This window comes from Anastrepha ludens, chromosome 3, assembly GCF_028408465.1.
Source record: "Anastrepha ludens isolate Willacy chromosome 3, idAnaLude1.1, whole genome shotgun sequence".
NCBI classification, from domain to species: Eukaryota; Metazoa; Arthropoda; class Insecta; order Diptera; family Tephritidae; genus Anastrepha; species Anastrepha ludens.
The window spans coordinates 87770782-87798488 of record NC_071499.1 but is presented as its reverse complement, the minus strand read 5'-3'; the positions used below and the strand labels follow the sequence as shown (position 1 = coordinate 87798488).

Below are 27707 nucleotides of genomic sequence, written 5' to 3'. Positions count from 1 at the left end.
CTGGATAGGTGGCACGAGTATGAATAAAAAATTGAGTTTACACACACTCGTGCAAATATATTTAAACGCGCATCAGGTGTTGTGTGTATTTTGCTAGCTATGTGCATATGTATGTATGCTTATACGTCCGTGTGTGCTGTACCTTCCGGGGCGCATAAGTTATGCATGTAAGCAACAACATTTTCAACATTCAACTTTGAACTCACCTTCTATCACGCGTGTACAGTTGATGTTCTTTGGGTAATCGTTTGGATAATCGGGACTGTAGAATTCTTTGTCACCTTTTTCAAATCGTTGGCATTTATCTACCGGCTCCTCCTCCTCCGCCTGGCGCGCCCAACGGCTGCGCTGCGTCGGCAACCGTTTGAGTGGCGCATAATTGTGTTTATCATCGTTGTCGTCGGCGTCGGCGTCGTCTTCGTCTAAATATGAAGAGGAAAATTTGTGTTGATGTTGACGACCCACTTCCACTTCCATTGCCGTTTCCCCTTGCCTTGCCATAGCCACTTTCACATCCGTTTCCGTCGCTTGATCGAGCTCCAGCTCCAACTGGCTGGCGACGTTCATATAATAAGAAATGCGCATTGGCTCAAATTGTTGGCTTTGTGTAGTTGTTAATGGTGTTGTTGTTGTTGTAGTTATTGCCGTTGTAATGCTATCAACATCTCTGTTGCTGTTGCCGTTCCTATTATTGCTGATTGCTATTTGCGTTTGTGACGTTGCTGCCACTTCTGCCGCCTCGGCCCTTGCAAACGTCCCTATATTCATTGATGTTGATGTTCTGCCATCTAACAAAGTATTGGCAACGTGCAATTGTGGTTTTCTCCCATCCGCACTGCTCGCAATCTCTGCTAGTGGCCTATGTGCGGCTAGCTGTTTTTGTTTCTGTTGTTGGTGTCTATGCTGCCAATGCTGATGTTGCTCATGTTGATTTTGAAGCTGTTGCTTATATATCATTGTGCTTTTCTCTATGTTGCTGACATTTATATTGGCTCCACTGTCATGCGGCGTCTTCTTTATTGGACTATGACTAGGTGTTGTGCTTGTTTTTGTAATTGTAGTAGTTGGCTTACGTGCAGTAATTGCTTTTGTTGTTGTTGTTGTGTGTTTTACCATTGTGGGTTTTTCGACTATTATTGTCATCGTTTGAGGTGTAGAAACCATATGTTTCTGCCGCTCTTCCAGCTGGCTCCATATCTCATTGATTGGTACTCTTATGCTGGTCGTGTTGCTGTTGACGCTGTTCCTGTTCTTGTTGCTGCTGGCAATCATACTCGACTTGTAGCTGCTGACGTTATTGTTGTTCCTTTTATTAGCATTGTACCTGTTGGCGTCAATAAAACCCATCGCTCCCAGCGTTTTGAATGCGATTGCTGTTCCTGTTGTTGCTGTTGTTCCTTTGGTTTTCCCTTGTTTATAGTTGTCAGCAAAAGTTGTGTGTATATCTGGTGATACTAGATATTGTGGGTGCCGTCAAAAAGCAGAAAGAGAGAGAGAGAGAGGCAAGAGAGAAAAAGAAAAAGAGAGTTAGTGAATGAGTGAGTGTGTAAACAACTTGAAGGCACTGAAAAATTGCGTTCATATAAAAAAACCACATAGAATAAACAAATAAAATACACAGAAACGCAGGTGAGTAAGCGAACAAGTGTTCAATGGCGTTTTCCGGCTATTCCGGCACATTGTAGTTTATCGTCTATCCCAACAAGTATATATTTTGTGGCACGTTATGTTTTGTTCGAGGCAGGCCAATTTTCTCTATGCAAGTATATTTGTGTTAAATACACATCCTCACACCCACACAAACATATATGAAGATATTGTATTTATTTTGACCGCATACAAATGTTCGGGATGACTCAATTTACAAGGGATATTGAAAGGCAGTGTACGTTTTGCAAGCCTCTGCTATAATTTACATGCGACTGGAGTGATCAATAAGAGACGTGAAAAATAAGTTCGTTTATTATTTTCCAGCTGTTCCTTTGTTAAAATAAAAGTTAACAAATTGTATTAAATTTCTGGTAGTAGCATTCCTCTAGTAAAAGTGATAACACCGCGCTACAAAATCCAGTTTTTGTTTCATTGTATAGGAAAAAATGTCCTATGTACAACTCTGTTCGAAAAAGGTGCAGTGGCTTACAGTAAATATTTTACGGTATTTTTTTATTTAACCCACAATTGCGAATAATATTTTTTTTAATGCCACATGGTAGCCCTAAATACCGCACCATAGAAAACCGTATATATGTATTAGTTTCTGATCCAGTTGCCATGTTCAAGAAGTCCCATTAATTTTGACTGTTCTCAAAAATAAATAACAGTGAACACGCAGTACTCGGGGCATTTGCATGAACTCGAGTGAAATTGGGATTTTTTTAAATATTTTTTTAATACTTTTTTTATAACAGTATATGAGGCCTCTTCGTTTTGCCAAGCGTTAGCAAATGGCGAATAGATAAAGTAACGGGTATAAAAGAGCATATCTTGTCAACGCGGGAAAAGAGCTGCTGAAAATAACATTTGCTTGTAAAAATAGTGGGTTAGATCAATTTTATCAAGTATAGCCGTACTCGCTACCGGCGTCTCTTGCTCGATAACTTTGTTATTGTTTTTAAACGCAAATTTTTTGTCAAGTGAGCAGAGCCTAGAGATAGCAAACAGAGAAGTGGCGAATCGAAGGCAAATCAATAGTACGATTTTTTGGTCACGCTAAGCATTGTTCGGTTGAAAAATGAAAACTCATTCAGAAATCGCTGCAGGAGGGGAAAACCTACAAGTTTATCTGTAAGTCAACGAAAACGATTACTAACGCTAAGAAATCGCCGCCAGAAAACGAAATAAGAGATAGTAAAGAAGTCAGTTCGAGTCCAGAACTGAGAAAAGAATAGTCTTTGGCACAAGAAAACCCCTTTCATATTTCAAAAACCTTCGGACAAGCTAAATCCTAATGTGAACTGGTCAATAGTCAGAAATAAGCTCATTCCAGGTAAACTTTTTGGATTTATTACAACAGTCACGCCAAATAAAATAAGCTACAGAGCGCCTGCATTGGCAAGTTCAAATATGGCGGAACATCTATAAAGATGAAACCAAAATACTGCTATTTGGTTCCAAAGGACGCAGACTATTTGACCAAGGCTAAATAATGCTTCTTTTAACCTTCAGCGAAGGTGCAAAAATCAACGCGTGGGGCTCTTTCTCCTACTACGGTACTGGTCCTATTCCATTGCATGGCCTAAAGAAAACCCGGATGCCACATTGGAGATAATGGAGTCAACCATGCTACCACATGCGGAATGGAAAATGCCTCTAAAATTAATGTATAGGTATGCAAAACATCTACCCAAAGCATACCAGCAAGTTGGCAGGAAATTGGCAGAGCGTCAGCTAGTGGGCTCTGTCACTTGACTTCAGTCTTATTAGAAATCTTTGGGCTGATGTCAAAGACGCTGTTAGCAAAGCGAATTCCAAAAATGTCAAGGAGCTCTAGAAGAATGTGAGAAAAGCGTGGAAGACCATTTCCGTCAAGAGGTGTAGGATTTTGGTGGACTCTATACATCTACTTTCCTTTTTTATGTTATATAGCGAATAAATTCTTTTAAGTTTTGCATTTGATGCTATATGATGACTACTGCTATTTTGAATCACAACCGAAATACTTATTTTCACATATTATTATTACTTTATAAAAAATAGAGTGCTGTATTTTTCATTAATAACATTTTTTTCTAAAGCAAAATAAAAATAGTAGATGAAATTTCGTTCTGAGACATTTTTTCTTCGGTAGAAATCTCGACTATATGCCACTGCTTTTATTTCAAACGGAGTTGCACGTGAAACTATAGACTTTTTAATGCTACGTACTAAGTTTTTAATTTTTGTATCAATCTAAATTTTTAAAGGACTTTAAAGTTTCAAGGGACTCTACTTTCAATAAATAGTTTTAAGAACTTATACTTATAAGACCTGAAGGATTGACTTTTTTCATTTTGTTGCACTGTGTAATCGTCTAACAAGGCTTGCAGTACAAAATTTTATCAAGGAATAATTCATTATTCATCAAGGTCAACTGGCTCGGTAAAAGACATAAAAACTCAAATGAATGTTTTTTCACCTGCATTTTTTTCAAAATTAATATCTGCCAATGCCGAGGAAGTTTCAAGCCAATAATTACGGCCATTTTTATTAATTTAAAATATGTTCTATCTAAACGTTTAATAAGAAACAGAAAATATAATAAAACATAAATATTTTTGGATTGAAGTTTTTTATTATAATCTGTTAGATAATTTCATGGCATTTATTTTTTGAATATAATAACAGACATATGTTCGCCGCGGCTATAAGTTGCATTGTCCATTCAGTCAGTCCAATTTTTGACTGCGAATTCGAAAATTTATGTATTAAAACGAATATTATTCAACTTATTTTGTCACTTTTAAGGATAAATAAAGGCTGGAAATCTCGCTAAGCACTTCTTTTAAAGACCAGATATTTTGCGCTGTATGGCACTTTTTCCAATAAATCTGGTTGTAAGACGTCAATGGTGGCTTGCATACGAGGTGTGTTTAATAATTGTCGCGAATTTTGTGTTTCTTCGAAAATTATTTATTTACTCATTAATATCTATTCTGTTTCCTTGCAAGTAATCCCCATGAGATATTATGCACTTGTGCCAACGTTTTTTCCAATCTTTGAAGCACCTCAAAAAATCAATTTTTTTATCTTGTTCAGCCCCTCCTTCGTTGCCGTCTTTATCTCGTCAATCGTAGCGTAGCGTCGTCCTTTCATGGGCCTCTTCAGTTTCGGGAACAAGAAAAAGCCACAAGGGACTAGATTTATGGAATACGGTGGCTGTGGCATCATTAGTGTGTTGTTTTTGGCCAAAAAGTCGCACACAAGCAACGACGCGTTTCCGCTTGCGGGTAATATTCTTTATTGACCGTTTTACCCTGTGGCAAGAACTCATGATGCACAACGCTCCTGCAATCGAAGAAAACGGTAAGCAAAACTTTTACATTCGACCGAACTTGGCGCGCTTTTTTCGGTCTTGGTTCGTGCGGCAGCTTCCACTGAGATGATTGAGCTTTGGTTTCCACCATAAACCCACGATTCGTCACCAGTTATGACCCTCTGGAGCAAATTTGGGTCGTCGCGGACAGAGTCCAACTTCGCACTGGTCGAAATTGAGTAGTTTTGCTAAACATTTTTGCAGCGACCAGTCTCATGCCCAAATCATTGAAAAAAATCGAATGACACGAGACAATCGACATGTTTAGGCCCTCAGCAACTTCTCTAACGGTGATTCGACGATTGGCCAATACCATTTTCATGGTATTTCATGGTACTTCATCGATTGTTTCGTCTGTTGTTTAACTGCTCGGTCGTCCGGCACGCTTTTCGTCGTTCACATCTTCTCGGCCTTTTGAGAACATTTTGTACCACCGATAAACGTTGCTTTGGTCCAAAGTAGCTTCTCCGTATGACACAGTCAACTTTCGGAATGCATTCGCGCACTTAATTTCGTTTATCACACAAAATTTCACAGGTTCTTTGATCCATCTTTTTGAATAGGTAAAAATCGAGGACGAGCCGAAACATGTGCAAGCAAAGCAGCTGTCAACAATTAACTGAACATTCAAAATGGCCGAACTCATCAGCATGAGTAAGAGACATGAGTACCAACATATCGCCACAAAAAATCGAAATTCGAATATACGTAACCTGCGAAAATTCAAAATTCGCGATACTTCTTGAACACGTCTCGTATTTCATTAAATCGATTGTTACGCGCACTATGGTGCAAGTCGCATCGTCTTTTTGGAGCCAATTGCCGTGAATGTTTAGTTCATTATTTTTTAGAGACAAAAATTCAATCAGTATGGCTCGATAGCGCTCGCCATTCACTATAACTGCAGTTCCTTCCTCTTTCCGAAAGAAATAAGGACCAATAATGCGGCCAGTGCTCTATGAACTTCGCGAACAGATTTATTTTTTTCAAGTAAATTTCCACAATTTGAAAGCATGGTTCTGACGTTAAATGATTCATGATGACTTGCCAAAACCTTACCGAACAGAAATGCCAACACAGTTTGCCATTCTCAGCTGTCATACTTAAGTTACCGATATCGATAGTTCCAATGCAGTGAAAAAAAACAACCGATTGTTACATGAGGAAAATATTTTTCCAAAAAATGCACTCATTAGGTGAGGGTGAAATGAAAAAAAAAAAAAAATTGAAATTAACGATCAACTTCGTACATATTCCGCTTATATGCCGGGCACTATTAGTTACAAGCTCGTTAAAACCATAAACTGAAACTAAAACTAAATTAAAATATACAATAAAATCAAAAAATTTGCGCTTGTGTGTGGTTAAAAGTTTTGAAATTAGAACGCATTCAAAATAAAAGATTTTTTTTGTAATTCTTTGAATGCAGGCTGTATAGAAATTGAGAGAATGCCACTTTTTGCTCAACAAAAACCAGAAATTGTAAATTCTGCCAATTTAGGCAAATAAGTCATTTGGTTTTATACTTGAATTAATATTCACAAAAACATAATTAAATTGATAGTTGTGTGCGGATGAGCGCCTCTAAAAACGTGTGTATGTATTTGTAAATTAATAAGTATTTTTAATGCATACTACATACATATTCCAATGCATACAGCGTACTCAAATAAATTCCCTGTGTTTTTATTTTGTTAATAAGCCGACGGGAAGACGAGCTACCCTTGGTTTCTTACAGTAGACGTCAAGCTTTGAGCCATCTTTAAATAATCATAGGCAGTTTTTTCGCACATGAAAACCCTAACGGAAAATACCTTTCTATGGTACCACAACCAGACCATTTGCCTCGACAGATAAGTAAGTATCAATGTTATGATGAAGACTGGCGAAGCGCGACGAGAAAAGATTTAACCTCGATGATCTTTTATGGTTAAAAGCAGTATTGGTACCATACGCAAAACGTTTCTTGCTCCAGCCTCTATCCCATTCACGGTAGAAGTTCAATAATGGGGTGAGCAGCCTTTTGTTATAAAGGAATAACTTCTATTTATTTCATATCGACAAAAATGAATTCATTGAAGTAATTTAGCTTACTTGATAGTAAACTTATAGAATTTGCAGATCAACTTTTTAGTAATAATTGGACAATTCAACGCATTGCAGCTTTTAATAAAGCGTTTTTTGAGTCTAGAAAAATACCCCTATTGAACTGGGCAGCAAAAAGTGCGGATTTTTACAAAATAGAGGGCTTGAGTTTTAATGCTATCTACTTGAGCATTTAAAAATTGTACACGCCAAAAGAGCAAAAAGTGGCAATACAGCGAGAATGGGCTATTATTAGCACTCACACGCCACAATCTTGTCGACATCGAAAACTGGTGAAAATCTCAATAAAGTGAAAGTGATCAATAACCGCAAATTAACCATCAGAGAACAAGCAGGGGACTTAAACATTGCTTATGGATCCGTTCAGCAAATTGTAGTTAATAATTTAGGTTTGCGCCGTGTTACTGCAAAGTTGGCCCTAAAGGACCTTATTTTGATGCAAGGCAGAACCCGATCCAACGTTCACCAAATGTTAATTACTGTAATAGATATTTCTTGGCTGTAGTAAAAAGTTTCCTTAGGTCTTACACTATACTGCATGTTTATGTAATTAATTATGCTCATGAAATCTTCTCAGTTTCCAATTTCCGACTATTATTTATTGCCGTCTATCTTAAATATATGTATTTCTAAAGATCAACGACAAACTTTATTACTCGAAGATTTGTTCTTCATTACTTTTAATTATTATCACTAACAAAGCAGCAATTAAATGGGCTATTTAGCAAATTCATTAAATGCTTACAAAATAAAACAAAGCGAGCGTAGACAATACTTACCAAGAACAATGCCCGTAGCGACCAAGCAAAGTGTGAACCAGCAACAGCAATGACTGGAACCCTGGTGCTTCATAATTCGCTCTCAGTGGGTTGGCATCACCCACCCACAATCCCAACGCCCGAACAAATGTCTTTGCGGATTGTGAACTACGAATGATAAACGGCAAACGGCCAGATGCGTACTGTCACAAAATGTTACGTCTTGCCAAGCGTCAGATCGACAAACCACCAATACACTCTCCGAACGAACGCAACTTCAACCGACTGATGTGCACTATGACAATGAGTCCTTTGACAGTGATTTGTTGCTATTCCGATGGTGGCAACTTTAAGTGATACAAAGGCGACTATAGTGAAAGCTTTCTTACTGGTACCACCACTGCTTTAGTGTTACAGAGAGAGTGTCGCTTTGCACTTCCCTTCACCTCTTCCACTTTTACGTGGTTTGCACAATGCTGTGAGTTCAAATGCAAATCCAAATGCTATTTGGTGATGATGTTGATGGCGATGATGTTGCTGGTGATGAACAGCAGTGTGGGCAAGTTCTTCAATCTCAGTCCCAAAATTACAAACCAGCAGTTCTTTAGTTGAAAAGTTGACTTCGCTGGTTACCCACCTAGTAGATATTTAGTTGCTGGCTGCTGGCTGCTGGCAGCGGGCCGCTGGAGATTGGCTGGCAGCGTTAACTAAATTAACTCCCTGCTGCTGGCGTAATGATTGAGTTTTTCATGCAATTTATTACACATTTGCTTTTACGTGGTTGTCGCTCCTGCTCCCACGCCCACTCCCTATGCTATCGTTGCCGACAACGATAATGCCAACACCAATACCCCCACCAATGCCGGTGTGGATTGTCCGCTCGTTGTTTTCTGCTCAGCGGCAGTGACTGTTCCATTTACATTTGCCTGCTTTGTTTACTTCCGAACGGGCGTGCTGATTTTGTTTTCGACGTCCTTCGGCTTGTTTTCTTATTGTTCTAACCACAGTGGGCGGACATAAAACGTTTGTTCTTGAGTTCGACGGTATAAATTTAATTTAGCATCAATGATACCTCGCTTTATGTCTCTACTTCAGACACCAACTACGCCTTCCACTTTGATTTTGCGTTGCTTCTCCTTAGTTCTTAGTTATGCTTAGTACTAGAAAGGACTGCAAGGAAACACTTCTAGCAACGCATTTTTTTCTTTTCTTCTTTTCACTCCCTGCTAGCAATTTATCACTAAAAATGAATGACATTTGTTCATTTCTTATATTGTTATTTATGTATTGCTCTCTCCTTCATTCATTTTAACACTTATTCATTTATTCATTTATTCGTCATTCATTGTTTGTTCTTTCAAGTATCTTTGTGAAATGATAGAAGGAAGGAATTATAGTCTGCACTTAGACTGGGCATACTGGTTGTGTGCAGTGGCTAATTTACGCATTTCATTTAAATACAGATTGGCAAAAATAAATTGGAATTACACAAGCACATATGTATTTACTTATACTATACAGTCGTCCTAAGTGAGGTGTTAGATAGTCGTAGGGAACAGTAAATGTGTAAATATATCTTAAAGCTTTCATGTTACAGCTTGGGATGCAGAATTGTGTACTTCGATTAGATGAAATCTGGCACTCGAATGATTATTACAAATATTGAGACAATTGATAACTAAGTATTGTTTGGTTTCGGTATAAAGAGAAAATTGCAGCAGAAAATATGCACAAATAATATGTGCAATTGTATGGGTGTATTAAATAGCAACACATATTTGAATTAATTAACACCTTTGTAATTTATTTCCAATTCTTAATTAATTTTATGCTAATAGGAATATATGAGTGGCTCAGTGCCATCCTTGCCGAAGCCTCAATTTAGTCATTTCCTAATAATTAGTGACAAAGTTAATAGGTAATTAAAAATTAAACAGCCTTTTTAGGAAGGTTTGAATCATTTAATTAGATGTCAGCCTTGTCTCGTTCAAAAATTAGGGATGTGCAACTTTAGCACGGATAGTTTGGAGTATTTCTAAGTAGTGTCGCATAATAACTCCATATATGAAATTTTGAGGGTTAGGCAAGGATGGCACTGAGCCACTCATATGTACTTATTAACAGATTTTTATTATATAGAATTATAGTTTTATATTTATTTATATAATTTTAAATTATATCGTTTAATTCGATAGATTTATTTCCATATCTATATATATACAAATTAAGCCGAAAAAAAGTGTGCGTTTGTTCGGGGTAATCTCAGCAACGCTTGTAAGGAAAACAATAAAAGTTTCACACATTGTTGGTGTTGCTTTGGCAAAGGTTTCTGTGAAGTTTGGTTGAAATCCGATAACACGTGTTTGTGCGGTGCGTCGGTTAAGTGAGTGTGTTTTTGCTATTTGCCGCACGTATTTTTTGTACCGCACATAGCACTCATTAGAATTGAGTACATTTTGGTCGTGTGTCACAGTGCGGCCGATTCCCGAAAAGCTGGCCAAAACTCAAAAAATTAAGTAATTGATTCAAAATTTCTTACTCGGGGGTTGTCGGAGTCGCTGATTACGAATTTGATCTTAAAATTTTGAAAATCCACCCCCTTCCACCCCTATTGGCCACCCCCTCACGTGAAATAGCGTATATTCAAGAACATAATCAAGATGCATGTAAATTTATATGTTTTCGGGGTCGCAAGGTAGCAAGTGGTAGCAGCTGAATCTTGTTTTATTCAGTAACCATTACTTTTTTGAGTAACCTTTAATAGGTTTCAAAGCAGCACATGACGGCGTTGTATTACTATACAGTTTGAAAACTCAAATTTTATAAAAAAAAAATTGCAAAAAATGTATCTACGTATTGCTGCAGCTAAAAATTTTGTGTCGAGGTATTGATATGTACTAAAGATTTCTCGTATTTTACTAACCTTCCTAAGATGATTCCATTTGGTTTTGTTCAATTTACTCCATTACAAAATCTTTCAAATTTGTACAACTTTCACTATTCATCGACAGTAATACGATGCTCAAACGAAGGCCACGTTGCGACTGAAAATACAGAGGATACTTCGGGTACAAAACGTTGCTATGAACGGTTTTCACTACTCCAGGCATTACTGTAGCCAACCCAAGGATAAAAAACTCTATCTAGAAACTTTTTTTTTCGACTTTTGGCCAGCTTTTTGGGAATCGGCCGCACTGTGTGTGTGTCTGGGCCGATTATTATGAAATTTGGTATATATACATATATATTTTTCCACGGTGAAGGTTAGTATAATATGCTTATTGATTCCACTCGCCACCAGGTGGCGCTGCCGACGGCCAAAACGAGGACCCGGGTAACCCTAGGATGTGTTTTTACATTGTGGGTATCAAATCAAAGCTACTGATGAGTGCTTTAATACAGAGTATTTTTTAGATCTCTGAGTGACCAGGGTCTCGAGATATAGCCGAAAAGGTGGACCAAGGTACCTTTGGATGTGTTTCTACAATATGGGTATCAGATGGAAGTTGTTGATGAAGGCTTTTAAGTGAAGTAAATTTTGCTGCCCGTTTCCGGAATAAAGAAAGGAGATGGAGCTGGAGATGGAAGAGGAAGAGGAAGAGGAAGACCACTTATTATTAAAAATTAAAAAAAAAATTCTAAAAAAATTTTAAAATGTTACATATACGCTTATTATATAAACGTTAATCTGGAGTCAGTTATAGTGAAAAATTCATTGTATCATTGTCGGCGTGATTGGTGATCGTTTCCTTAATTTTTTGCAGAAAGGTTATGCTAATATGAGATATTACCTATATCATTCATATATTTACGTATTACCTGTGTACTCACAAATATACGGTTGAAGCAAATATATGTCAGTTTTTTTACTTCGCCTGGAAAAGTTTATATAAATTTAAGAAGAGTAAATAGAACTTCTTTTATATCAGACTTCACGCAAAAAAGTCATTTGCACCTGAACACATGGCTGGGTTAAAGCGGGGGGGAATAGAACAGTTCTCTTCTCCTTCTCTGCTTTTTCGCAGAGATAATGTCGATAATTTAACTGGCTTAATAACTTTACAACCAAACTTTTGTCAAATAAGTCAAACGAAAGAACAGTTAATTCAAAGTATTTTCCCAAATTTGCCTTAAAATTACAAAAATCATGATTGGCTTAGTGAACGAGTCATCATGGCTGGCAAAAATAAAGATGTGAATGAAATGAATGCGGCTATTTTGGCTAACATACTAAGTCCAGAACAAACATATCGATCCGTTGACACTGTTACAAATCAAGATGATATTGTAAGTTATCCCACTGAATTTTTGAATTCCCTTGATTTACCTGGATTACCGCCACACATGCTAAACTTGAAAATAGGAGCACCGATTATTATGTTGAGAAACATAAATCAACCACGACTATGTAATGGCACTCGATTAACAGTTAAGAGAATGATGAATAACGTCATTGAAGCAACAATTTTGAATGGAAAATACTCTGGTGAAGACGTTTTAATACCGCGAATACCAATGATACCATCGGATATGCCGTTTGAATTCAAACGTCTTCAATTTCCTGTTCGCCTTGCATTCGCGATTACTATTAATAAGTCACAAGGCCAAACTTTATCAATTTGCGGTATTGATTTAGAATACCCATGTTTTTCTCATGGCCAACTTTATGTTTCATGCTCAAGAGTTGGTAAGCCATCGGTATTGTTCATTAATTCAACAACGCATAGAAAAACGAAGAATATTGTATAGCAAAGAGCATTACAATAAAAAAAGTAGTAAAGTAAATCACAAATACATGTTTTTAATTGCTACTACTATTTAAAACTTCTTTCATTACTATTCATGCGCGAGAATTTTTATAAAGAACACACAGTATTTTTCGGCTTAATTTAATTAATTAATCTAGATTTTTTTAGAGACGACCAGCGAAACGGGCGGGTTTTCGCTAGTAAGTATATAATTGGTGTTTATACCCTTTATTGGACCCGAAATTTTAAGCCGACTCCGAACGGCAGATACTTTTTATGAGGAGCTTTTTCATAGCAGAAATACATTCGGAGGTTTGTCAGTGCCTCCCATTGCCTGCCAAGCTATTAGAAAACACATTTTCTAACATTTGGTGTTTCATGCACGGCCATTCATCCTTTCGGCTACGGCGCACAATGGGTATTTGTTCATAAATCCTAGAGAATGCAATTTCTGCCCGATTTCAATAATTTTTTCTTAAATGCTCTTTAATGATTTTGGAAGAACTTGTCTGGGCCACAATTCCAATTTAATTTTTTATTATATTAAAGCACATCCTTCAATAGGGGTATTTGAAAAATTCAGAACCACTTTAAAAATCAAAAAAAACACCAGTCTAACGGTTAGACGCGATAGAAGTGAAACCTTCCGTAAAACAAACTGAGAGAGAATAAGACGAAAGCAGCACTAGGAGCAAGATAATTATAGGTTCATTATAATATTGCTATAAAGTTCATATTTTATTTTCTTCATTTTATTATTATTCATCCTCAATGTTTTCAATTTCAACAAATGATACGAGTGGCTTATGATAGCTAAAATATGATACAAATGCTTTGGTTTCGATGTTGTCAACATGTCTTTGAAATACCGCGTCAATGGTTGTTTTTGATCGTGTTGTCGATTCAGTGCGATCGTTACACATTTTTAAATTGAATGTTGTATTGAGAACGTCAATTAAAGGAACCGCTGTGTCCAATGCAAAATTTACGTTAAAATCGCCACTTAAAATCATTGGAACTTTATTGTAATCTTTTCTAAGTATCCGCGATACTTCTGGTGTATACTTTATTAAATTTTCGTGAATGAATTCCGTGATGCTATTTATTGATTTTTTTTTCTGTCGATATTCACGACACTTTTCTGCATTATTTTTCGGCATAATTGCGGTAAATATTTAAAAATGAAAATATTTACGAATATAAAAATACACACGCGGTTGCTATTATGAGCGTCCCCAGCAAAACCTGCGTGACCGAAACTCTAACACAATTACATTTTTTTGAATGTTACAAACACATATGCACGCAGGTTTTGCTGGGGCGTGACCGAAACTCTAACACAATTACACATATGCACTCGTATTTGTTTGAAAATCGACTTTTTTTTTTGGTTCTCCGTCACCTTTGGAAAATGTGTAAACAGTAAGCAAACTTTATTCATATATTTTTCCTCATTTTTGCATCAGTAAAATTAAACAAACGCCGTAGCCGAATGGGTTGGTGCGTGACTACTATTCAGAACGTCAGTTCGAATCTCGGTGAAAACACCAAAATTAAGGAAAACTATTTTTCTAATAGCGCTCACCCCTCAGCAGGCAATGGCAAAACACCGAGTGTATTTCTGCCATGAAAAAAAGCTCCTCATAAACATATCATAAAATAAAAAAATAAAATAACTGTATAAAAAAATTTTTTTTCTTGTGATTCGAACCAAGGATTTTGGATCGGAAGCTCACATTGCTAGCCGCTCGGCTATCGCGCCATGCTGTCGGCGCTGGCCTAAAAGTTATTTAGTTCGTCGCTACGTGTATATGTAATATTCGTAGCCAAGAGTGTCGCTTTTTTCGTTTCACTTTTTCTCAAATCACTCCCAACGATTCTAAAGAAGTTTTCACTTCAAAAATTGTATCTATTCAAATTCACCTTCGCATTTTTTCTTGTAGCTTTAATCAATGCTAATACATCCCGGCAAGTATGCAAATTTCCAACCCCCTTAAGAAGTGAACTCATCCTCTAACTACGTAAAAACTTAAAAATAATTTTTTTTTTCAAGGAAAAACCTAAAATATTCACCGCTAAATTTTCAAAAAATGAAATATACGTTTTTGGAGCTGCTGAGCTCGAATTATTTTATTTCATTTTCGAGCATTAAAAAAAAAATTTTTATAATTGGGTCTTTCAAAGCCACAAATGCGGAAAAATGTGGAACCAAATTCAAAAGTCTTGGTATTCTAGTTTCCCGGATAAATGTGGAGAGGAGATGCTACGAAATATTTAAGTAATCTTCCATATGTAAGCATTTCTTCAAACACTTGGAACCTTTCTTAAACTTGATGAAACTTTATTATGTTGTAGAATATTTGGAGAATAGGCTTTTTTTGCAAGGTAACAGTGTATAACATATGTATATGAAGGTATGACCTGTGCCTTTGAACGAACGGAATTTCATTCAAAAATAAGTCAAGCGATTGGAATCTTACCTGCAGTGCCCTGCTCTACAGTTACAACGTTTTTCCATCACTCTAGAAAGAGTAAATGCTTGGCTGAGAGCTACTATGACGGAATTTCGTCTAAATGGTAAATAAAATTAGTTTTAAAAATACGCACTATAGCGCATCAACCCATTCTGTTACGGCGACTGAAATTAGTGGAGCTATAAAAGTTCTTACCAAGCGTAGTTTGCTGGCTTGATGTAGGTATAAAGTGCGCTGTAACTTTCTTAGTACGAAATATATTTTTCGTAAGGAGACTTACAGTTTACATATAAGAATTGGCTCAAATTTGATGGATGTATGATTCTCGCCTTCTTATGTTGGCATGCATTCTTGTTTATTTAAATAGGATCAGATACATTAACCCTTGGTTTTTGTTGAATCCAAGTTCCAGAAATAGATAGAATGAAGATATAGAAGGAATATTTTCTAAAGACCAATAGAATAAGAGAGGTAAATTTGAGCATCATCCGCATATGGATGGATACGTTTTTACAGCAAAAATGGACCTACTACAGACCCCTGTGGCATCCTCGAGTACATTTTCTTTAGCCCAGAGCTTTTATTCTTAGCTAAAACTTTGCTTTGCGGTTACCGCACAATCAGAAAATCCCAAATAGTTTCTAGTTTAAGTAAAGGTATTTTGTGATCAACTTTTTATCGAAAGGCTTAGTCTAACAGTGTTGAAATAGTCAGTTCATCTCTATAAAATGCCAAGCTAATATCTTTGGTTACTTTTAGAATAGCTGTAGCACAACTGTGACCACTTCTATAGTATCAGCTCAGTCCATAAGTTCGTACGTATTTTACCCATAATTTCACTTTTGTACGATGTTTGCATACAAAAAATTATTCGCGGAATATAACGGAACTATTTATATTTTCTTTGATATATTGTGCATTCAACAAGTGATTTTAATCGCGGATAGAAGCACGTTTTGTTAAAAAATAAAATGGAATCTTAGAACGCGTATAAGAGGCATATTTTGTATTTTTTTTATAAAAGTGGTAAAAAAGCAACAACTGCTGCTGCAGAAATAAATACTGTTTACGGAGAGGATACCGCGTGAGTGTAAGGACTGCGCAAAAGTGGTTTTCAAAATTCCGAAGTGGTAACTGCGACGTGGAGGATGCCCCGCGCGCTAGTCGTCCTGAAGTCTTTAACTCCGACGCCTTGCTCGAACTCGTGGAAGCTGAGCCAAATTTGATAGTCGATATGATAGCTCAGAGGTTAAATTCATCGCATGAAACAGTTCACAGGCACCTGGTTCAGTTGGGAAAGGTTTCAAAGCTGGGAAAATGGGTTCCGCATAGACTTTCCGTCGCCAACCTTCAGCAGAGAGTGAATGTGTGTTCTCAGCTGGTGCAACGGCTTGAAAATGAAAGTTTTTTGAACCGCATCGTTATTGGTGATGAAAAATTGGTCCTTTACAATAATTCTGTTCGCAAACGCCAATGGTTAGATAAAAATGAAACACCAGAACCGACCCCTAGAGATGGCCTCCACCCCAAGAAGATTCTCCTGTCTATTTGGTGGGATATGGCCGGTATTGTTTATTATGAACTTCAGGAGCCAAACAGACGATAACTGCTGATTATTATTCCCATCAGCTATCAAACCTGAATGAGGCACTTAAAAAATCGACCGACTTTAGTGAATAGACGCAAAGTTTTGTTTCACCACGACAACGCAAGACCTCATACCGCAAGGCAAACATTAGGCAAGCTGAACGAGCTCGGATGGGAGCTAATGCCGCATCCACCATATATATATAATTGGCGCGTACACTTTTGGGTGTTTGGCCGAGCTCCTCCTCCTATTTGTGGTGTGTGTCTTGATGTTGTTTCACAAATGGAGGGACCTACAGTTTTAAGCCGACTCCGAACGGCAGATGCCGCATCCACCATACTCTCTGCATATTGCACCTTGTGATTATCACCTTTGCGTGGACTTCAATCCCATATGAGTAACAAGAACTACTCCTCAAAAGAAGCTATAAAAAGGGATATCGAAGCGTATTTTGGCTCCAAAGACAAACAATTTTTTGAGCAGGGAATTAAAAATTTACCTAAACGTTGGGAAGACATTGTAAATAATGAAGGAAAATATATTATTGATTAATAAATACTTTAAACATCTTTGATATTAATTTTAAAACCACCTTTAAAAAACGCACGAACTTATAGACTGCCCTGATATATCCAAACTGACGAGTTTATCGTTGCCTCGACAACTGGTCATGCGTTTTACCATCACCTCCTTCAAGACGTTGAACAAAAGGCCATCGGACGGAAATCCCATAATGAAATAACCGCGCGCCTTTTGGAAATTGAAGTAATCCTAGCTATCATCCAAGGGTTTGGGACTGTTAAAGTAGTGAAGGAGAAATTCAAAATATGGACCAAGTTTGGAAGTATGTATGGAATAGTAATTTTTAAGAACTTTAAGCACTTGTAGTCCTCACCTGTAGCTCTCGCTTTTATGGAATAAATACTTCTCAACTCGTCGTCATCTGTTACAGTAGAGAAAGTGAATGATTCATTGGGTTTGTAGCAGGTAGACTTTGGTAATGGTTCAAATATCTTCTATGATGCAATGATAGTTGAATAATTAAATATTATGCACTACATGGAAAAAATACTTTCAACTAAATCGCAAGAAGCTCTAATTTCTCAATCCGAATTTGCTTGACTTAATGACTTTATTTCAACTTAAACGATTTTGACAGCATACAAATGAATTCAATTATACTTGTAGCTCTCATTGCTTCAGGGAAACGGAATAAGACAGCGAGTATGCCGGAGTTCAATAAGTATTAATTTTGAATATTAAATAAGAGAACACTCAACTAACATACAAACGAACAATTATGCGTTGCTTAAGCAGAGTACTCGTTCATAAGGTAAATACATACAAGTAAATCATTTCTCGCATTTCTCACATTAATCACTAATTGGTAATTATGTGGTTATAGAAGTGAGTATCAAAGTGCACTTATACTAATAAGTACTTTCATATATGTACAATAGTGTGTATATGTATGTATTATATTATACATAAAATGATTTTGTGGGCAATGTGCGTAAATAAATAAACCAATCAGTATGAGAAGCTTTAACTTATTGCATATTAAGTTTGCAAATGTATAACTAGATATGTATAAGTATGCATATGTATGCATGTAACGATTAATTATTGGTAGTGATAATTATTCGGCAAACTAACTGAGTATTTCGGACATCAAAAAAATGCATTAAATAACCACGATTTAATTATTCTGTGCAACATTAGAAATTGCGCACATTAATTTTCTCTCTGCAGGTGAGCACTTTAGCCTTTCACGTAGGAGTTAAATCAAATTGAAATGATAGAGCATTAAAAGTAATTACATTCAATTAAATTTAAATATAACCGCTAAATCGGAATTTAGTACGACAAAATACGAAACCAATACACTAATGTAATTACTGAAAATTTGCATTTTAACCAAAGGGACTTTTAGGAGGAATGTTTGAGCTTGCTTGACTTAATGACTTTATTTCAACTTAAACGATTTTGACAGCATACAAATGAATTCAATTATACTTGTAGCTCTCATTGCTTCAGGGAAACGGAATAAGACAGCGAGTATGCCGGAGTTCAATAAGTATTAATTTTGAATATTAAATAAGAGAACACTCAACTAACATACAAACGAACAATTATGCGTTGCTTAAGCAGAGTACTCGTTCATAAGGTAAATACATACAAGTAAATCATTTCTCGCATTTCTCACATTAATCACTAATTGGTAATTATGTGGTTATAGAAGTGAGTATCAAAGTGCACTTATACTAATAAGTACTTTCATATATGTACAATAGTGTGTATATGTATGTATTATATTATACATAAAATGATTTTGTGGGCAATGTGCGTAAATAAATAAACCAATCAGTATGAGAAGCTTTAACTTATTGCATATTAAGTTTGCAAATGTATAACTAGATATGTATAAGTATGCATATGTATGCATGTAACGATTAATTATTGGTAGTGATAATTATTCGGCAAACTAACTGAGTATTTCGGACATCAAAAAAATGCATTAAATAACCACGATTTAATTATTCTGTGCAACATTAGAAATTGCGCACATTAATTTTCTCTCTGCAGGTGAGCACTTTAGCCTTTCACGTAGGAGTTAAATCAAATTGAAATGATAGAGCATTAAAAGTAATTACATTCAATTAAATTTAAATATAACCGCTAAATCGGAATTTAGTACGACAAAATACGAAACCAATACACTAATGTAATTACTGAAAATTTGCATTTTAACCAAAGGGACTTTTAGGAGGAATGTTTGAGCTGTCAGTTTTATAGTCGAGTGCACAACTGTATAATGGAAAGCAAATGTACGTTACTGGTTCAGAAAGATTGACATTGAAAATGAGCACAATCTAACTAACAATCCTAACTAACAATCGAGCGTCTACCTCTTAGCTTTCAAAATTGCAACCAGAAAAAAATGAATACTTCGGTAATTAGTAAAGTGAATCGGTTTAATCTGTTGTATATATATATATATATATATATATATATAATTGGAGTGTACACCCTTTTTGGGTGTTTGACCGAGCTCCTCCTCCTTTTTATGGAGTGCGTCTTGATATTGTTCCACAAATGGAGGGGCCTACAGTTTCAAGCCGACGCCGACCGGCAGATATTTCTTAATGCGCTTTTTCAGGGCAGAAATACACTCGTTGCCTGCCGAGTGGCGACCGCTATTAGAAAAAACTTTCTTAATTTTGGGTGTTTCATCGAGATTTCAACCGACGTTCTCTCTGTGAATTCCAAATAGTAGTCACGCACCAATCCATTCGGCTACGGCGGCGGCTGTTGGATACTTGATGATAAAAATTCGTAAAATGGGCGCGATACCGTCTACTTAGAGTATATATAATAGTAATTCCGTTCCTTTTCAAGGCTTTTTCAAGCTTTCTTAATAAACTCCAAATATGAGCTTAAAATTCTTAGAGTCAAAATGTGAATTGTTGTTGTTGTATTGTAACAAAGAGAACGACATTGCTGTAGATAATACCCTAGAGCGATAGAAACAAGATTGCGCCCATCAGAGAGTGCGTGACGTTACATTAGCTGAGTTGCGCAGTGTTGCCAACCAAACATTTGCTCTTCGCAATAAATTTAGTGCTTTGTATACACAAAATGCCAAAATTTTGAAGCTTGGTGTTTGTTTCTTTTTCTAATTTAAAGCAACCGAAAGTGTAAGTTAAAAAAAAAACGGCATTATTAGACAAAAGCAGGTTAAAAAAAGTCACTTTGAGAAGATTTTAGTGCTAATGAAAATTTCTTTATTCTTATAAAATTTGATATTTTGAAAGTGCAAATTTAAAGAATTTTTTGCTCCTTTTAAAGTTATGCAAGAATTTTAAATCTTTTTCTCTAAACTATTCTTAATATTGAAAACATTTTTACACATTTTAAAAAGCGTTTGAATTTACTGAATGCGAATTAAAACCATAGAGGTGTAATCGTTTCTTCCGGTCTTCAATCCTTAGTGGGACATAGGGCAAAAAGAGGTGTGTTCATAGTAAGAATATCCAAAAAAATACCAGAAAATACTGAAGAAACCATAACTGCATTTTACACAAAAGGTACCTTAACTTGTTACATAACCTCAAATATTGCAAAAAAGTCGTTCTCTTAAAGAAGTTTCTCTTAAAAAAAAACTCATCAATTAAATTGTACATAACCATAGCACATTTATTTAAAAAAAAAACGCACATTTTAAAGACAATTTGTCACGCATACAAAGTTCTTTAAGTAATTCAATAAAAATTTGGTATTTTATTTTCAATAAATGGACATTTTACTGCGTTTTTATATCCAAAGCTAGGCAACACTGCAGTAGCGAGAGTGAGATTTGACTGCTGGAAGCGAAGAATGCCAACAATAACCGCAATCGCGGGCAATATGACCAGATGTTAAAAAAAAGTAAAGCTAAATAAACTGAGAGAATTACTGAACTAATTTTAAAAATATGTATACAGTCTAGAAAAATTTCATGAAGAAAGAGCTAAAACTCCGAGACTAAATAACACAAAAATGCTAAAGCAAGTTACGAAAATGGTCATCTGTCTATATATATATATAATTGGCACGTACACCGTTTTTGGTGTGAAATACACGTTAATAAACAATGTTACGCTACACTGCTCCAGAACGCGGAATATTGCTGACTATTTATTTGACCAATAATCGGTCGGTGACTTCGACATCGACCAGACGACGTGCCACGCAAATAGGTATCAGTCGACGGTCTTTATAGCGAATTTTGGTACAAGATTTGAAGATGTTTCCGTACAAAGTCCAGACGGTGCATCAGCTGTTAGCTGCCGACCGCTAATCGCGTCTAACATACGCTCAAGCCATCCTTAATCACCACCAAGAGGAAGATGATTTTCCATCAAAAATAATCATGAGTGATGAGGCCCATTTCCATCTTAGCGGGTTCGTAAATAAGCGAAATTTACGCTTCTGGGGCACTGAAAATCTGCGTGTAACCCACGAAGAGCCATTACACCTGCTCAAAGTCACTCTATGGTGTGCTGTTTTCGCTGGAGGAGTCATCGGACCTTTTTTCTTCGAAGAAGTCGCGGGCCAAACGGTTACTGTGAATGGTGAGCGCTACAGAGCAATGATCAACGAGTTCTTTATGCCGCAACTTGATGAATTGGGATTGGAAAACATGTGGTTCCAACAGGACGGTGCAATGGCACACACTGCACGTGCCACAACCGATATGCTGAAGGATGCATTTCCCGGGCGCCTAATCTCCCAGCAAGATCGCCTGATTTGACCGCTCCAGACTTCTTTTTGTGGGGCTTTTTGAAGTAGCGGGTTTATGTCAACAAGCCTCAGACTCTTGCAGCTCAAGAATGTGAGGACCTATCGCCGGAAGTTTTGGCCAAAGTGATGGAAAATGCCATAAAAAGGGCTCAAATGGCAATCAACTGTGGCGGCGGCCATTTACATGACATCATATTATCGACTTGATGTAAAACAAATTAAAAGACCAAATAAAAATAATCCACAAGAAGAATCAAAGTTTTTCATTTTTTTTTAAATTACAGCCAAAAAACATCGCAAGGTTACTTTTGCGCTACCTTGTGTAACTCCAACTCCGATTGGAACGTAGGGCCAGAATAATGTAATAATAATAATATAAGGTGGCGCAAAATAGTAATAAATTTGGTTTTGCATTACTAAATAAAAAAAATATTTTGAATACATAATTGGAAATCTTTATTTTTACCTTTGATTGACGCCATTTGCAAAAAAAAAGCAAATCACAGAAAAATAATTATTCTAGAGCAAGAAAATAACGCTCGAAAAACAAGTTTTATTCTTATTCTTTATTCAATTATTGTATGTTCTAGGCGATTAATCCAAAACCGGTATGTGATTCTTAATAATAAAAAAGTCTTTCGAAAGTGACGCTTCGATGTTAGTCGTGAATAATTCATAGACGGTACCTTTTTCTTTTTTATGCCATCTTTGACATTTGCACAAGTTTACACGATAGAAAAACGCGTTTAAATTAATGAAGCTTATTATGAAGATGGACATTCATTAAGGGGTTAGGGGTAGTCAGAATTTTCAAAAAATCGATTTTTTTTTTTTGCATTTTCTTAAAGTATAATATCTTAAAAATATTGTGTAAAAATATGAAGTGAATTCGACAAATACTTTTCGAGTTATTCAACAATTTACAACGGGCGCTCGGGCGCTCCAGAGCAGATAGCAAAACTTTATATGCGTTTTTCTCAAAACTATGTTTTTCAAACTGGTGAACACTGTAACTTAAAAACCGCTACGTAGATTTCAATAAAATTTATACAGCTTTTGAAAAACATATAAAACTTGTGCCTGATCGAAGGATTTTTTTTTTTTTCAAAAATTTCGATTTTTTTTTAACAATTAACTGTTGGTTTTTTTTTCTAAAATCTGGAAAAAATTTTCTGAGGCCGCCATTTTGTTCATTTTGAAAAAAAAAAAAGCTTCGATCCGGCTTGAGATTATCTATCAATAAAAATAATTTTTCTCATCCGATTGGTTTTAGATGAATCTGCAAGGACTTGTGATGTTCACCGCAAGGGACTTCTGGAGAAACGGGCTTCACACAAACAGCGATAACTTTTGCAATTATTAATTTTTTTTTTTGAAATTTTGGTGAAGTCAAGTTAAAACATGATGTTTGTATGCTATGTTTTTATTTTTGTTAAATAAATTAATTAAGTAGCAAAAAAAAAATTCGTGAAAATCATCATTTTTTCGGGCCTCTGACTACCCCTAACCCCTTAACAATAACATTCGTAGTTTTTTCGGTGCAAATAACCGCCCGAATGAGTCGACAACACACAGACTTGTGAAAAAATTTCCTGAAACGAGGATAGAAAAAGGACAGACGGACCAAAAACTGGATGTTCTGTTGAGAATACTGCTGCTGTAATGCAAAGTATTGATGAACAACCTTCAACATCGATATCTCGACGTTCTCAACAATTAGGCATTCATGAATGCACTGTTTGGTGGATTTTACCTGTGGGCACCTCATGGTTAAATGCCCACCATTTACGTCAATTTTCACATAAAATTATTAAGAGCTGTATTTTGAACAAAAATAGTGAAACATGAAAGAATTTTAATTTTCACATGATTTATTTTAAAACAACATCTAGGCGCGTCTTTTGAAATAACCTTTATTTTGTATAGATATCTGCCAAAAATCTTTAAATCGTAAGGGATTCATAAAGAGCCCCGGGACTTTCTGCAATATTTATTTCCGGTCCCTGTTTGTTAGTTGAAAATGGGTGAAGTTGGCAAACTCTTTTTCCATACATGGTTGCCTTACAAATGCGCTAAAAATGAGCCTAAGTTCAAGTAGTCGAGGCCTTCGAAATGAAATAAATCAATAAAGGCATTCATACATATATGTAGGGCTTCTGTCACATTTCTATTACCACTCAACTTATTTTCTTTCATTATTTTCCGAGTACCGAATCTCAATCAATTGCCGTATAAAGATTACTGCATTTTACGGTACTCTTTTGATTTATAAATATATATGCTTATATAGACATATATATAATTGACGATTACACCCTTTTCGATGTTGCTCCACAAATGAAGGGACCTACAGTTTTATGCCGCAGATGTGTTTTTTATGGGGAGCCAATGAGAAGCTTTTTCATTGCAAAAATACACTCGCATAGCCTAAATAAAAAATTCAACTGAAAGTTTACACTTCAAAATTTACATGAACAGGAATGCCAAAAATAGTCTGTGTGAATAAAAACTTATTATCGTTGCCTTATTTTATTACACAATCAGGAATAATAAATAAGTGATGTTACTACTGCTATCTGAGTCATTAATGAAATGGACTCAACTTTCAAGCAAAATAAAAATCCTCTGTTTCTTTATTTCAGTTTCAAGCTTTGAAGCAAGCTCTGGTAAGCTCTTAATTCAATTGCAAAAACAAAATACATTTAAGGCTATCCTTATACCAATTTACACACACTAATTTGAGGCAACTTCTCTCAATTACAAGTGGACACAAAAAAACTTAGTGTAGTTTTAGGGGCAAATTTTTGGTGACGCTGCAAACAAGCAATGCCACTAACGGCAACGGAGTAAATATAATAAATATGTAATATATGTATATGTGTAGTTGGTAGTATTGCGAACTAGTGGTAACTTTTGCGAACTACTAGTTTTTCACACTACTTATTTAGCTAGATTAACCCTTTCAGACCCTGATTCACTAATTGAGCGGGTGTTTTGGAAGATTATAAAAAAAGTTATATTTTATTTGGTTGCCCGTTTTCTTCTCTTTATTTGCTGCATACTTTGCTTTCATCATTAAAGTACCGCTACTTAACGACGTGTGGCATTCCAGTGGTAATTTTGCCAATTGTGAAAAGAGACGTGCAAGTTGTTATTGTATATATATTAGCAAAGTTTGATGAAATTTTACAATAACAATAAAATTATTGTTATTATTATAATATTTATTCATTCTCTAAATCCACGCAATTGATTCCTACCTCTTATTTCGTTAAGAACTTGAGTGCCATAATTCTGCTCAGGATGTAATCTTTGGCTCATGATTCATATTTTTTGTCAAGTCTACATTGTTTTTAATAAAAGGTGATCAATTTTGAGTGCCAGCAAATGCTACTTTGGACTAAGTAGGCAATTGAGTAGTAAAGTCCTCTATCGGTGAACAAATTTCACACTTTATAAGGCTCTGCAGAAGCTGTATGGCCAACGCTCAGGCTCTGAAAGTATTCGATGCGGTTCCAGCTGGTGGTAGCAGAGAAAAAGGAAAGAAAATCAGGTGGAGAAGGATTTTACTTCCCTTGTTGTGTCCAACTGGCGTCGGTTAGCACGAGGAATAAACGACTGGCGCATATTCTTAAACTCGGCCAAAATCGCGTAAGCGGTTATAGCGCCAATTAAGAAGCAGAATATCAATTTGGAGGTATCGAATTTTAAACTGAAATACAATAACGAAAATTTAAATTGATTGGGCAATATGTATTATTTTTGTGTGGAACCATTCATAACATTAAGATTCGTTTTTAAAGATAATCCCTCTCAGATGTTGGCCCCAACTGCACCGTAATTCGGCCATCCGCAAACACCAATTTTGAATGATTCGCTGGACATCGGTTGGTATCTCGAGAATAACTTTTGTAATGTTGGCTTCTAATGCCTCAATCGAAGCTGGTTTATTCACAAAATATTTACATTTTACACACCTCCACAAATAAAAGTCCAAAAGTATGATATCACACGATCTTGGGAGCCCATCAACTTATCCGAGACGAGAGATAAATTGCTCACTGAAACGACAGCGCAATAAATCCATTGTTTCACGGGCTGTATGAGAAATATCGCCATCTTGTTGAAACCAAGAGATCGTGGGGCTTAAATTTGTGGCATCAAACAGTCGTTTATCATGGCGCGATAGCGTTCGCCATTCACTGTTACATTGTCGCCAGCTGCGTCATTGAAGAAATATGGACTGATGATTCCTCCAGTCTATAGACCGCAACAGGGACTTTTTGATTTGTTTCCCCAACCTTTGAACTGTCGACTTATTCGGACGACTATTTCCACTAAAAAATTACAAATGCTGTCATGTGTTGTTCTTAAAGATCGACAATTTCCAGAAAAAGTTTCAATAATGGTTACAATTGTACATCTTCCCACTTCACAAATGTCAAAGACGTCATAAAAAAGGCGCCGCATGGGAACTATTCACTACTGACATCTGGGCGTCACTTTTGAAAGCTCCTTTATATATTTGTACATTCTTTCTTGGAGGTTGGACCGACCTCCTCCTCCAATTAGTTGTGTGCATCTTGAACACACTCGGAAGATTACCGTGGCTTGCCGAGGATGACCACTATCAGCAAAAAACCTTTAGTGATATTATAATTGGCTCTCTGGTTCTCTCAGTTGATACGTATTTCTCAAAGAAATCTGCGGAGTAAAGTTCTGTTCTTCTTAGCGCGAGTTTTAGAAGCCTGTACTTAGAGCTTTGAGAGTATTTAACCAAGTTTGAAACTCTTTAGCTTTTGATGTTTCGTTATCCAAGGATGAATTCAAATTTTTCCTTAATGAATTATTTAAATAAATATTAATTATGTAAAACTATAAGATTTCCTACAGCCGAATGGATTGGTGCTTGACTACCATTCGGAATTCACAGAGAGAACGTAGGTTCGAATCTCGGTGATTTTTCTAATAGCGGTCGCCCCTCGGCAGGCAATGACAAACCTCCGATTGTATATCTGCTATGAAAATGCTCCTCATAGAAAATATCTGCCGTTCGGAGTCGGCTTGAAACTGTAGGCCCCTTTATTTGTGGAACAACATCAAGACGCACACCACAAATAGGAGGAGGAGCTTGGCCAAACACCCCAAAATGGTGTACGCGCCGATATCTATATATAAGATTTCCTATAAATCAAGTCTATCTGATGTCATGTCATAGGTTGGAAATCAATTGATATGAAACGAACATTTCTACAAGTTTCACAAAAAATATTTCAACAAAGGTCATGAGTTGGTTAAAAGGCAATATGCAAAGTATTCTTTGCACGCCTTTACTGTACTGTAGATTTGTGTATTGTATTTTTACTGTAAATGTATACACATATGTATATACTGTATACGTACAATTATGGATATTGAAAAGTTGGCAAAACTTTTGAAGTATGTAAGTAAATTAAGCCCTTCCGTTTTAATAAAATTTAGTTTTGCCAAATTTGCTTTTTGTTTATACCGTCCATGGGCTACAACTGAAATGCAAACTCTACTTAAATATGCTGAAATAATTTTTCATTTGCCTTGAAATTTAATATGTATAGCCAATTTCCAAATTTAAAGTGTGGCAAGGTTTGTTCTGGTTTTCCGAAAGAATTGGAAAATTTGGTAAATAAAGCAATCAGAAGAATTTCTAACTTAATTAAACGGGCAGTGAAAAATTATCTTCTTGCCACAATGTGGTTTTCA

At 36.1% G+C, this 27707-nt stretch overlaps 1 protein-coding gene across 5 annotated transcripts in view; it reads right to left on the bottom strand.

Annotated features, from left to right (window-relative positions):
* The window catches only part of LOC128858401 (uncharacterized), a 122097-nt gene that overhangs the window by 37841 nt on the left and 56549 nt on the right, over nucleotides 1-27707 (bottom strand). For 3 of the 5 annotated variants that reach the window (XM_054094652.1, XM_054094653.1, XM_054094658.1), the window contains exons 2-3: nucleotides 7897-9240; nucleotides 207-1454 (exon numbers count right to left, since the gene is read on the bottom strand). In XM_054094652.1, the coding sequence (XP_053950627.1) occupies nucleotides 207-1454; nucleotides 7897-7969 (1321 nt within the window). In that variant the 5' untranslated portion in view covers nucleotides 7970-9240. The remainder of the gene's footprint in view (nucleotides 1-206; nucleotides 1455-7896; nucleotides 9241-27707) is intronic. The other 2 variants (XM_054094654.1, XM_054094655.1) reach the window with 1 other exon arrangement.